The sequence below is a fragment of the Amblyomma mixtum genome, chromosome 9, assembly GCF_055824585.1.
Source record: "Amblyomma mixtum isolate Tamu chromosome 9, ASM5582458v1, whole genome shotgun sequence".
Taxonomy (NCBI): Eukaryota; Metazoa; Arthropoda; class Arachnida; order Ixodida; family Ixodidae; genus Amblyomma; species Amblyomma mixtum.
In genome coordinates, this window is record NC_143020.1 from 19,104,723 (window position 1) to 19,117,366 (window position 12,644).

Consider the following 12,644-nt stretch of genomic DNA (forward strand, 5'->3'; position numbering starts at 1 on the left):
CATCCACAAAAGAGGCGCTTGTGGGATAAATCTGTCCTTATTTTTGCATAAGAGCCGACAATTGTAAGGCATGCAAGGTCGCTGTTCAGGCTTATAATGATCGCCGCAGGTCTGAATAAGTGCTATTTGTCTTCCTGTCTTGAGATCGGCTTGTTGACTGCGGCTGAGATCTGTTCGCTTTAGTCGGGGTTAGGCCTAGCGGCCGGCCCAACGTTCCGTAACTATAGACCTTTGCATCGGGCGAGGGAGTTGTCGAAAAGCCTCCTCTCTGGACTGTCGGAAACCGGTTCCGCCGCCGCTTCCACCGTGCTAGCGAGGGGTGCTCACGACAGTCCAGTGAACAATATGGCAGCGCCCAGGGAGCCATTATTGCAAAGGTGTATAGGGTGTCTCTACAAGGCAGTTCACTTTTATCTTCCTGCGCGATAGCTGCTGTACGAAACTTCCTGTACTCTTAATGGTATGGCAGTCACCGTCGAAAGGCGACGTGATTGCATACTGCCGCGTTTATGCCCAGGTTGCGGTCGTGGTGGTTTAATCTTCAGGGGGGATTAGCCTTACATTCTGTACGCCGGCATTTGCTCCGCCGAGACATGTGGGGTCAAACAATGTCGTTCTGATAGACAGGGAAGCTCTTACTCTCGGAATCTTGCCTTTTGGCGTCACGTGACTTCCAGTGAGTGTTTACATGTATACGCATATAGGGGTGCAGAAAGAAAGTTTCATCGTCCTGCAGTGGGCAAAAAACCCTCAAGTTATTATTCAATGCTCACCGAGTGCGTAGGTTATACTTATTCCCTTTCTCGTCTGCTCTTTTGTGAATGGTGCACTGTGGACAACGAGCACTACGTTTGTCAGTGTTGCGTTCTATATTACTTTATTAGTGTCATCATGGTACATTGCGTCCCTACTTTTGTACGTACTACGAGCATCACCATTTGCAATCCCTTGTATAAATACGTCTATTCAGTTTTCCTTAAGACGGATATTTCCTTCTGGCACGTTCATTGCTTCGGTACGGACCTCAGGGTTCTATGAAATCAACCTGGCCTTCGCGGCGTTATTGCAGAGGTTAATACGTGTGTATTACAGGTAGAAAACGTTTATTGTAGACTAAAGTTAAGGAGATGCACTGTGTCCACGAGTCCTGCACTGGGTCATGTTCCAAGGCTATGCACAGCCTTGGGTGAACTATAGCCGTCTACGGAAAGCCGGGTAGTTTGGTCCTTACGTCACCCCTTAAGTTGTCGATTCCCGGAGGGTGAAGGGAACCAACGACCTAATTTTTCTTTAGACTGGGAGCTGCAGCCGCGCCGAAAGTGCCCCACAACGAGTCCTCAGAGATTCACGGCTTGTGTCTCATCATCACGGAGCCATGGTTGAGCTGGACCGCGCCGAGTGGGCCGAGAAGACGGACCTGTTCCTGCTCTTCGTAACGGCCACCGTGGGGCTCGGGAACGTGTACGCCTTCCCGTACGCCGTCTACACCAACGGATACGGTGAGCACACCGGACGGGGGCCTCTTGCGAGCTGCTCGTAGAGAAAAGCCAGAGTGAACTTTTGATGTCACTGGGAAAGCTTCAGCGTCCATGTTCATCTCTCTGGGACAGAAATTTTGAAAACTGAAAAATTGCAAGATACTGTTATGAAAATAAGGAAGGCAATGTTCCATTCTCCTGATATGCAACAAAATCGTTCTTTTAAAGTGTTTCCATCGATCGCATCGAACAGTTAAGACTGCCATAGAAAACCAACGGGGAACGCTTTTTATGACAGCGGAAACGTTGATAGAAAGAAAACTGTAAGACTGCCGTCGGGTAATATGCGGATATATTGGTCGGTATAATGAAGTCTGCCATTATGTAAAAAAATTGCGTTCATAAACGGTTTGCCGCTCATAAATGCTTTTGTCCAGAATTGCTGGGTATGAGAGTGTCAAATCGTAAGTGTTGATTTTACTAAAGCTCTTATGCACTGCTGCCCTTGCGGGAAACCCATGCGTCTCATTGCCCGTCAGCCTTCTGTCTGTTCTGCTTCTTGACGTGTCACACGTCAATCACTGCAGCGAAGAACCATTTATATTGCGCCTTAAAATTACCATTACATATTATAAGCCAAGTCTCGTATGTCTGATGCATATTGGTTGCGCATGACAGGAATTCAGTCAACGGAAAATTATTTTACTTCATGCGTGACGAAACTGCATTATAGAGTATATTCTTAAGGTTTCATTTTTTTTAAGCGTTTCTTTTCAGTATGATGTTGTAAATGTGTAATGTGCAGAAAGATAACGCATAACCAGTAAACAACAACCGCACAATATAAATCAGCCCGTCACAAAGTCAGTGCACCATGTTCGTCAGTGCACCATGTTCGTCAGTGCTGAGCGCTGCTTCGATAGGGTAAGAGTGCGGGCTAGTTGGTGATCCATAACTTGTAAATACCAGCGCAAAGCAGCAGAACACACAACGAAGAACGTTGACACACAAGCGTGTCCTCGTTCTTCGTCGTGTGTCTTGCTGTTTTGCGCTGGTATTTATACGTACTGCTTCGATAAGTGGAAGGGGGTGCAACTTACAAGAAGTTTTGCTCCGAACTTGATACCGCCCTAGACCTTCATAGACCTTCCGGTATCTCAAGGAAACCTTAAATGCAGAATCAGAATTAGTCTTTATTTGTTCATGCATTTTGTAAGTACAGCAAATCTTGCAGAAGGAGATCCCGAAGTCAAAAACTGTAATGGGACCTTCTTAGTATTATGCTTATTATATTGAAGCATTATGGTTCAATATGGCGACCAGTCTCATGTTGCTCTTCGGTTTCGACAGAAGGTAGCACTTTAGCATAAGATCGACGATGAAAAATAGAAATTCAGTGAAAGTTTGCTTATGGCAGATGTTCTTCAGTGCACCTTCAACGTCCGGAAGCGACTCAGGCTATGAAGGACGCCGTAGTGGGGGGCTCCAGATAATTTCGACCACCTGGGGTTCTTTAGCGTGCACTGACATCGCACAGCACACGGGCCTCTAGAATTTCTCCTCCAAAGAAATCCAACCGCCGTGGCCGGGATCGAACCCGCGTCTTTCGGGTCAGCAGCCGAGCACCATAACCACTGATCCACCGCTGCGGCAACTTATAGCATATGCGAGGAAGCGTAAGGGGCTTCAGAGTTAGGTCGTTTGGGTCGACGGAATTAATATACTCTAGTCGCCTACAACTCGAGAACAAAGCGGCAAACATCCCTCAAGGGGAGCTCTCTAGCCACTGGCTTTCTCCTATTGTCATGACGCCATAGTTAATCCCCTAGCGCGATATCGCAGGTGGGTGGTAGGTGCCTCCATGAAATGGAATTAACCGCGACGTCATGATAATCTGCCTACGCGATTGGCTGGAATGCCTCCTTGAGGGGTATTTACCGCTTCGTTGTTGAGTTATATCCGGTTGCAAGGTATTTTTTTATTCTAATGAAGGCAAGAAAAAAAAAGGCGAACTTTTCTTCTAATAGTTTCATGGCTCAAAAAACAAGCCAAGGACTGCTCTTGGCACAAGGATGAAACTGATCACAATAAATCTTGTGAACAGGGCACCTACATTGTAATTCTTTCCTGTCGAATCTATCTCATCCTCACCATGCTCCACGCAGGCTGGCTGGTCTCAGCCGTATAGCGAGCGAGTGCGTGGCGGCACCTCTTCTTTTTTTTTGTGAATCTTTTTTTTTGTAAACTGACCTCCGAAAGTAGCAGGAGTCAACCAACACCTGAAGTGCCTTTCAGACAGTCGCGTGACGGCTTGCCGCTCGATAGAGTGATAAATAAAGAAGAGTCCACGCGTATTTTTATTTCCGTAGGCTTAATTTGCGGCTATGTTGTCTGCGACTGAAACGATTTATTCACGGAAAACTAAAAAAAATAACTAAAAGCTAGTTCCCGCGGTAAAAAGACGAGCTCAGAATCCTCTTTAGTGAACCTTTAAGTTGACTTTCCCAGATTGCGCATTCATCTAATAGCACTTCTAAACGTGGCGTCATCACGGAAACAAAGTCAACATAATCTGCGACCTAGAACGCATGTACTGCGAAAGTATTTTCTGCATTAAAAATTTCAGAGACGTCATTTGATCGATGTGAAAAGTTTAATAGGCAACGTAATGAGTTTTCCAAAGGCCGCCCTTTGCATTCGATTTCTCTGTCTACGTTGCCGATTCCGGACTTTTAAGTGGGCTCTCTGTCGATACTGATGGCTTTCATGTTGTCATTCTAATATTGTTCCCTAAAGCCAGACCCTAAAAACTTTATTAGTATCGTCATTCGTTCGCCTTTTGACTGCACTTAATCTTGTTAGTAATGTCCGCAAGGCTGCACAATCCACCTGCACAGACCGCGTCGAAGAATCTTTCATAGCCTTTCAAGGAGAAATCTGTAAAGAATAATTTGAAACATCCTGCGTATTTACACTTTCCGAGCAGAATAAGATCAGTTTGTAGCATGCACCAGTCCTTCTTTTAAGTGTTCCCTATTTGTGTCGTCTTTCGAGTGCTCATTAGAGGAACTATTTTTTAACGAACGTGTTTACATTAGCACGTTAGTTTTCTACATGTGTACTGGTTTTTGCGCAAATGAACAAATTCACCCTTGCTGGACCTGCACTCTTGTCGATGGAGACTACCCTGACGCTTGAACATCAAGAAGCGCGAAAGTGCCGCCAGTTATATATTGACGCGGCCTAGTAAGTGCAGGTAACAACTTATTGTGAGATACAATAAAGGAATCTAAAACCAAACCACTCTTCGGTGCAGTGTGCCCAACGGTGCAGAACCAACGCTGTCAAACGCTGTCCTGAGAAGCAAGGAGCGCAGAAACGCGATGCAACTACAGAAGTTTTTAAACACAGCAAAATAAACTTCAATCAAGCTTTGGCAGCCGAAATGTTCACGTCCTAACCGTTGGAAACAAATTCAGTGACATAACTTCAATCTAGTTCCCAGGGGGATAAACTCAATAAGCATTTTGCATATGTGATGTTTAACAAATGTGTAGCCGTAGGGTTCAGATCAGCATCGTCACCATCAGCCTTACTATGCCCGCTGCAGGGCAAATACCTCTCCCATGACTCTGCAATTAACCCTGTCCTTGGCCAGCTGCGGCCACGGTATCCCCGCAAACTTCTTAATCTCATCCGCCCACCTAACTTTCTGCCACCCCCTGCTACTCTTGCCTTCTCTTTGAATCCACTGCATGCGTTACCCTTAATAAGGACCAGCGGTTATCTTGCCTGCCTTCGCATTACACGCCCTCCCAAAGCCCACTTCTTCCTCCTCATTTTGACCAAGATGTCATTAACCCGTGTTTGTTCCCTCACCTACCCCGCCCACTTCCGGTCTCTTCCGGAGAGGCCTCCATATTGATGGAGGTCATGAGCGTACGGCGCATTAGCTTATGCAGCGCCGGGTCACCGTAAACCGGATCTGGCTGTCACTTAGGTAACAAATCTGTCAAAAGTAACCTGGCTGCATGGTTTTCTTCTAGCTCGTACAGTAGAGCCCTTACAGCTTCCCTGAAGCTGAAGTGGTCGTTAAAGGTAAGGTCTGTGGGTCTTCTTACCTTCCAACAAGTTCTGATCTTTAGGAAAGCCACAAGGGCTCCACTATACAAGCTAGAAGCAAACCATGCAGCCTGGTTACTTTTGACAAAGACGGTACATTGGGCTTTGGCTATTGGTATACAGGTACGCATCTTGGGACCGCGCAAAAAAAAAAAAAGCCAAGGGACCAGGAAGAGACGAACAAGACAGAGCGTGGTCTCTTCCTCGTCCCTTGTCTTTTTTGCACGATCCCAAGAAGCATTCTAACACTAGTCACCAACTAGCCAGCCTTTATCTGTTTGCGGGTGCACAGCTATACTCTGTACGCCCTCCCTTCCCCTTGACCTCCGCATGCAGGCGCGTACCTGCTGCTGTACGCGGCCTTCATGGCGTTCGTGGGGCAGCCGCTGTACCTGCTCGAGGCCAGCATGGGCCAGTTCAGCTCGTGCGGGCCCCTGCACGTGTTCAGCTGCTTCCCGCTGTCCCGGGGCCTGGGCCTGAGCATGTGCCTGCTGTCGGCCATGCGCACCATGGACGCGGCGCTGGTGCTCTCGCACGGCATGCTCTACTGGGCCGGCTCCTTCACGCCCCGCATGCCCTGGATGGTGTGCGACGCCGCCTGGGGAGCCGAGCCGCGAACATGCTACGTCCGCTCCAAGGGAATCGTCAGTGGCACTCCTCTACCTCTTCTTTCTTTTATTCAAGCTGACGCCACTTCAGAGCAAAAAAAATCGAGATCACTGCGGTAACGAGCATTGGAGTAATATGCGAAAGCAATGACACCTCCTCAGTTCGAGTTACTTTTTGTTTTATTGCGAAAGCAATACTACTCGCACTTTCACGCCTTCGCGTGACCCGGCCTCAGTTACGTTTGACCTTCAGCGAAGTGAATATGGGCGACCAACTCGCTCCTTCAGACAGACCGGCTGCAGTTACGCCGCGCCGCGCACCTGTGGCGCTACTGCCGCTGTGACGTCATACCAGCTGTAGATTATGTTTTCTTTCTCTGTCACAACAACATCAAGAACAAAATATAAAAAAATTACCGAAGACGCTTTGAGTCGACGCGCAGCGGCGGCCGGTAGCCGCACGTGACCTGTAGACACGGCGCACTGCGTTCCTACAGTTGAAGGCGCTGCGCTTTTGCTTCCGCAACCTACCAGGCTCAGCCAAAGCTAAGCCCCCACCAATTTTTTTTATTGGTTCCTTAATTATCCAGCTCATTCACAACAAATTAATTTTAATTCGCTTTAATTCACAGCAATTCGCAATTACTTTAGAGTTAATTCACTTTAATTCACCTTAATTCACTCTTGACACTTTCTTTAATCATTAATTATTGATTGGATTTCTATTAACTGCACATTTTCCCTCGTTTCATGTCAGTATCCATAACGGACTTTCAAATTTGGCGCCACGCGTTGGCTCCGCCCGTGCTTTCGGTCACGTGGCCCTACACTTCCGGCATTTTCAAATTCGGCGCCACTTCTTCTCTGGTCCCGCCTACTTTTTGAACATTTTTGGCTCGAATTAATTACCTATTCAACCGATTTCTAAATATTTTTTTTTGTTTGCGCAGCATCCTCACATCATCCTCTTCCGATTACAACCATTCGTTTGACGCTAGCTCTTCTGAGTTGCCCACAGCTGCTGCCGACTCATTTCGCGGACACAACCCCGCCGACATAGCCTAGTATAATGCTTTTGCATTAATAACTTGGTAGACGCTGAGGCAGTCGACCGATATAATGGAGCCGGAACTTGTAGCATGAACGCAATATAAGGCTATCCACCAAGAGCGCACCGGTCTTCGTAATGGAAGGTATAATTACGGGTAATGCCAACACGCGGAATGGCCGCAACGTGTATTGGAGCTGCGGAAAATGCGGTTTAACTAAATACAGCACTAAGTCGAGGGGAAGGAATTGCCTTTAACAGGATATGCATACTCCTATAGAACAAGTAGGCAGGGCGTGTAATTCGGCGATGGTCTGTTGCGATATAGCTGAGTAGATTTTGAGACCACGCTAACGTACGAGGGGATGGCAGAGATTCGGATGGCGGGAACTGGCTACAGCAGCGGCTGGTTATTTCGCGCTCAGTACATCGATTTGTAACCGCGCTCAGCACTTGCGCACGCAATCGGCGCGCCAAACTGAAATGACCGCTGAAACTATTGGTATAATATGGCGGTACTGTACAATACGGTACAATACAATTGGTACAATACGGCGGCGTTATGGAAGATAGCTCCTAGTGCCCGCATATATGTAGAATTACGCTTGTTTTAAAATGCCGTGATAAACTCGAGCTTTTTTTGTTGCTGTAAGAAACCTGGCTTGAGTAAAACTGTCTCTTTCCTTGAGGATATGAAGAAATGTATATGAAATGGATATGAAGAACCGTTAGTAAAACGGCAGCAGTCATGTTTCACCCACGTCACAAACACTTTGAACTACCTCTAATTGAATTAAACAATACCAGAATAGAGTTTGTGCAGTCTGTTAAAACTCTGGGCGTTTACTTTGCAGCAGATATGTCATGGAATGACCATATTAATTACGTAGTTCAGAAACTTTCCAGAACAGTTGGCATCATGCACCGCAATTGCTTTAATTTTCCTATTTCAGTCAACATGTTACTTTACCACTCTTTGTTCTCTTCTATAGCCAACTACGGATGTATGGTGTGGGCAACAACAACAGCTGAAAATATTAACAAACTCACAGTGTTACAAAAACGAATTATACGGATTGCATGTAAAGTGCCATATTTCTTCCACACTGCGAGCCTTTTCCATCGACACAACGTCATACCAATGAAGTCCATGTATAACTATAGGCTGTGCTATAAATATAAACTCGCCATAATGAAAAATGACTCCTTACTTACACTGGCTGGGCTAGAGCAAAGCAGAACTGTGTATGACACCCGCGCAGCAGAACCTTGGAATGTTAAGAAATGCCGCACAAACTATGGCAAACAAATGTTGAAGCATACCTTACCGACACTTCTGAACCAGTTGTACTGCCACAAGAATCTTGATCTATCCAATATTTCTCTGAAAGAATTGCCCCAACTGTTCATGTAGTTTTTTTTCTTCCTATTACCACTTTGAGTGCACCTGTCAATTTTGCTGTCATTTATTTTCTCCTCCCTGTGTTTGCCTTTATAGGCTCTTTGATCTAATGTAGTTCTTCTTTCTTTCATAAGCACAATGTACTGCGTATTGAACGTACATGTCTCATTCTCTGTACCGAACATACTTTACTTACATTTTGTTTGATGTCGTACTCCGCCACCGTCAATGCTGCACTGTAAGAGGAAGCCAGGACCTCTCAAGCTGTCTATACAGCTTTTTCCCTGGCTGTCATCGCAACACCCAGTTGCGGAAATAAACCTTCAACCTTCAACCTCCAGAAAGAACGAAGAAAGCGTTGCCTTGTGTCTTAAAACGGCTGGCGTGCAGGTGGAGCGGTATACCGCCGATGGGCGCTTTGAAGATAACTTAAAATCAGTGGCATCGACGGAGATATTCTTATTACAGCGGTAAATGAGAAAACTAGATCAGGTATGCAAGACCCAGCTATTTTGAACTTGCCGTGCTACTTCGCACAAAGCTAGAAAAGTGTGGCAGACACGGCCGCTTGGATTTAATTGCTAAAGCTCCACCTGCGTTTTTTCATGCCCATAAATTTTAGTAACCATGTTGTACATTCAACGAGCACAGATCTCAAATCTTATGCAAATGTAGAAAGCATTGCAAATGAGAGTTTCCGCTATCTCTTCGTTCCAATTAAGCGTGCACTATGCCGTGACTTTCTGCGTAATCTTAGGAACAAACTGTATGCAAAGCGTGTGATGAATTTTAAGGCCGCTGTGATGCAATTATTTTCGTGAAATTCTATTCGATGGTCGTCATCCGCCTGTCTGATTTCACGGGGAGCGAGTGCATTGGGCAACCAAAGTGCGAAAATAACAACGATGATATAGAATTCGAATTATCCCCCAGTGGATACGGAAACACCATGTCACCATACACGCGTGCCGTAATAAGCCCTGCCGTTGCACAGACAGTGGTGCACGAAGCTCTTCGTGCTCGAAATGTGCCCACTAGTCATGTGTGCACGGTGATATTTTCGAACATATAGCACCTCGTATTAGGCCGTTCTAGTCCAGGCAGACCATCTTTTTAGAAAAATAGGCTGGCTGCCAGAGAAGAACTGTTTTGTAGTCCTGCAAGCGTTTCATTGCAGCGTGGAAACCTCCTATTCGCATGATCTCTCTTTAATGCTAGCACCTGAAAAATCACGCAATTATATTTAGCGGCTCTTCAATCTCGTTAGCTTTCAAGCATCTGCGTAAAAGCGTTCCCAGGAAATATTTTTGCGCTAAAACTCTGTCAACAACATATGAATGTGCCGGCAAAGCACTCAGGCAACGGAGAAAGCGCCCGTTCCGCGCGCGTCAATCCTCCTTAGAGTAGTTTGTGGCGTCGCCGCAGCGTGGCGTCGATTTCGCCAAAATCTCCAATAGCGGGGGCCCGCATGGCGCGTTTCTCCGGACGATGCTCGGCTTCGGCCTCGTTGCGTCAAAATTTTAAGGCGAAAGCCTTCAATGGCTCATATTCGCGGCCTTGACTGTCCGTCCGTCCATCCGTTATATCCGAAGTGAAAGTCCTAACTAGTCATTACTAGTTACGAGTCACGACTAACTAGTCATTAACCAGTCAACAACTAATTAATGATGAATAGTTCTTCATTAACCAATCGTGACTTGTTATTAACCAATCATGACTAGTTAGTAATGGCCAATCCAAGTCGCCCCATAGCCACCTCGTGCGTGCCTACGGCCATGCAGCCAAAGTTGCGTGGAAATGCTTTCGGGTCGCGCACTTCAGATCGTAAAATTGCCCCGTGAACGTTTGACTCCGGCGTACCCACCGCCGCAGCTCGGGTACGAGGCCCGCTTAAAGAAGTCGCGCAGAGCGGTACGCGCAGCCCGTTGCGCTATGGTGCACCTTGGAAGTTTCCAAGGCAATTAGGGTTCTCCCGTTCTCCAACCCCATCGCTGCATATGGCCTACTGCGCATGCGCTGTGCTTCTCAGGTCAACTAACTGCACAGTATAGTTTGTTTCCACGGCGTGGTCGCATGGTTTGAGGTTTGGCAGTAGCATATTTGGTGTGGTGTGCCTGAAGGTAGTGGCCATCTGTCTCGTTTCACAAGGCCAGCGTTAGTGACAGCTGCAAAAAATGAGAGCTCAGCGCAATTTACGGCGACCAGAAAAGGGCCGTAATCAAGAGAGTAGACTACGAACCCCCCCCCCCCCCCCCCTCCACTTGTAGATGAGATGAGGGAGACGATAAACTTAGAAAGACACAACAAAAACAAAGATGACAAATGTCGGATACAAGTCAAGAAGGAAGCTGCAGATGCCCTTCAAAGGTGGCCCTCCAGGCAATGACATCGACTGATTTTCATGACGCCGCGGTTAATTTGGTTAAGACTTGGTCACCAACCACTCACCAACGACTCACCAACGACCCTCATGCGAACTCACGGTATTGAAACATTACAGCTGCGGCGGAAAATTCAAAGACTGAAACTACTTTTCTTACTAAAAAACCATAAACTGTCTATGAATGCAGACCCCTTCCTCAAACCTAACACTACGCGCCAAACACGAAATCATCATACACAATCATTAACCCCTTACAGTGCTAGGATTAACGCCTTTAAATACTCATTTTTTTCCACGCACCATTGACGAGTGGAACAGGTGTCCGCCAGATCTCTTAACCAGAGCTGATTCTTTTGACTCTATGTTTTCTTCACTGCATTTAATTTGAGAGCCATTTATTTCTACATTTACTTTTTGTATTTTGCATCTGAGCCTTGTATTTATTGCTGTATTTTGTGTTACAACTTGTATTTAACATTTTTCAATTTTGCTAAACCTGTTCTTTTTTTCATATATTATGTATTCGCCCCTCCTGCTTGGGCCTACTGTAGGCCTGCAGTATGTTCTAAATAAATAAATAAATAAATAAATAAATAAATCCCTTTTCATCGGCCACCCCCTGCGATGTCACGATAGCGGGTGTAAAGGATTTAATCGTGATGTCATGAGAGTCGGTCGACGTCATTGGGTGGGGAGACTCTTTTGAAGGGCACTTGCCGCTTTGTTCGTAAGTTGTATCCAACTATAAGAATGACTCAGCAAAAATGAATAAAGTAAGCGATTACAAATGGGAATGAAAAAGAGTACAATCACAAGAGGAACGTAATCAGAACTGGAATAGACGAGTGAGTTAAAGACGATTGAATCAAAATTAGAATAGAGTGGCTCAGTGGTTAAGGCGCTTGTCTACTGAGCCGGAGTACCCGGGCTCGAACCCGACCACGGCGGCCGCGTTTCGATGGCGGCGAAACTCAAAAGGCGTTCTTGTGCTGTGCGATGCGAGTGCGCATTAAATATCCCTAGGTGTTCGATATTATTCAGGAGACCTCCAATACGGCACCTCTTTCTTCCTTTCTTCTTTCACTCCATCCTTTATCCCTGCCTTTTACGGCGCGGTTCGGGCGCCCACCGAGATATATGAGACAATTCCTGCGTCATTTACTTTCCTCAAAAACCAATTTGCGATTTTTTCTCTACAGTCAGCAATGAAAAGTATGGCAAGCAAAAAAAAAGATATCACATTTCCACGGTATCAATCGAATTGACCACCTCTAAATGTTTTTCTTTCATTGATAGGGTACCGTTTGCCCGACGTACGATCGACCTCACGGCGTAGATGACTTGCTCCTCACACATGACAAACATCTGGTCATGCTTGACAGCACAAATTTTCTTACCTCCTGTTTTCTTTATGCAATCCAGGCTTCATTTTATGCAAATATTTCAGTTTTGTCATGCAGATGAAAGCACCAAAGAAAAAATCTCTTAGCAACTTGCGAGCCTTTACACATAGCGGGGCCGTTATGGGTCTTCCACTCTACCATCCCTCGCATCCTTTAAGTTGTCACTAACGCTTTCTCTTCACCGAGAGCTATCTTTCACA

At 46.1% G+C, this 12,644-nt stretch overlaps 1 protein-coding gene across 1 annotated transcript in view; it reads left to right on the forward strand.

Annotated features, from left to right (window-relative positions):
• Positions 1–1,375: 1,375 nt before the first annotated feature.
• The window catches only part of LOC149328432 (sodium-dependent nutrient amino acid transporter 1-like), a 41,035-nt gene continuing 29,766 nt past the window's right edge, over positions 1,376–12,644 (forward strand). The window contains exons 1-2 of the mRNA XM_089561630.1: positions 1,376–1,499; positions 5,937–6,244. Coding sequence (XP_089417756.1) covers positions 1,376–1,499; positions 5,937–6,244 — 432 coding nt within the window. The remainder of the gene's footprint in view (positions 1,500–5,936; positions 6,245–12,644) is intronic.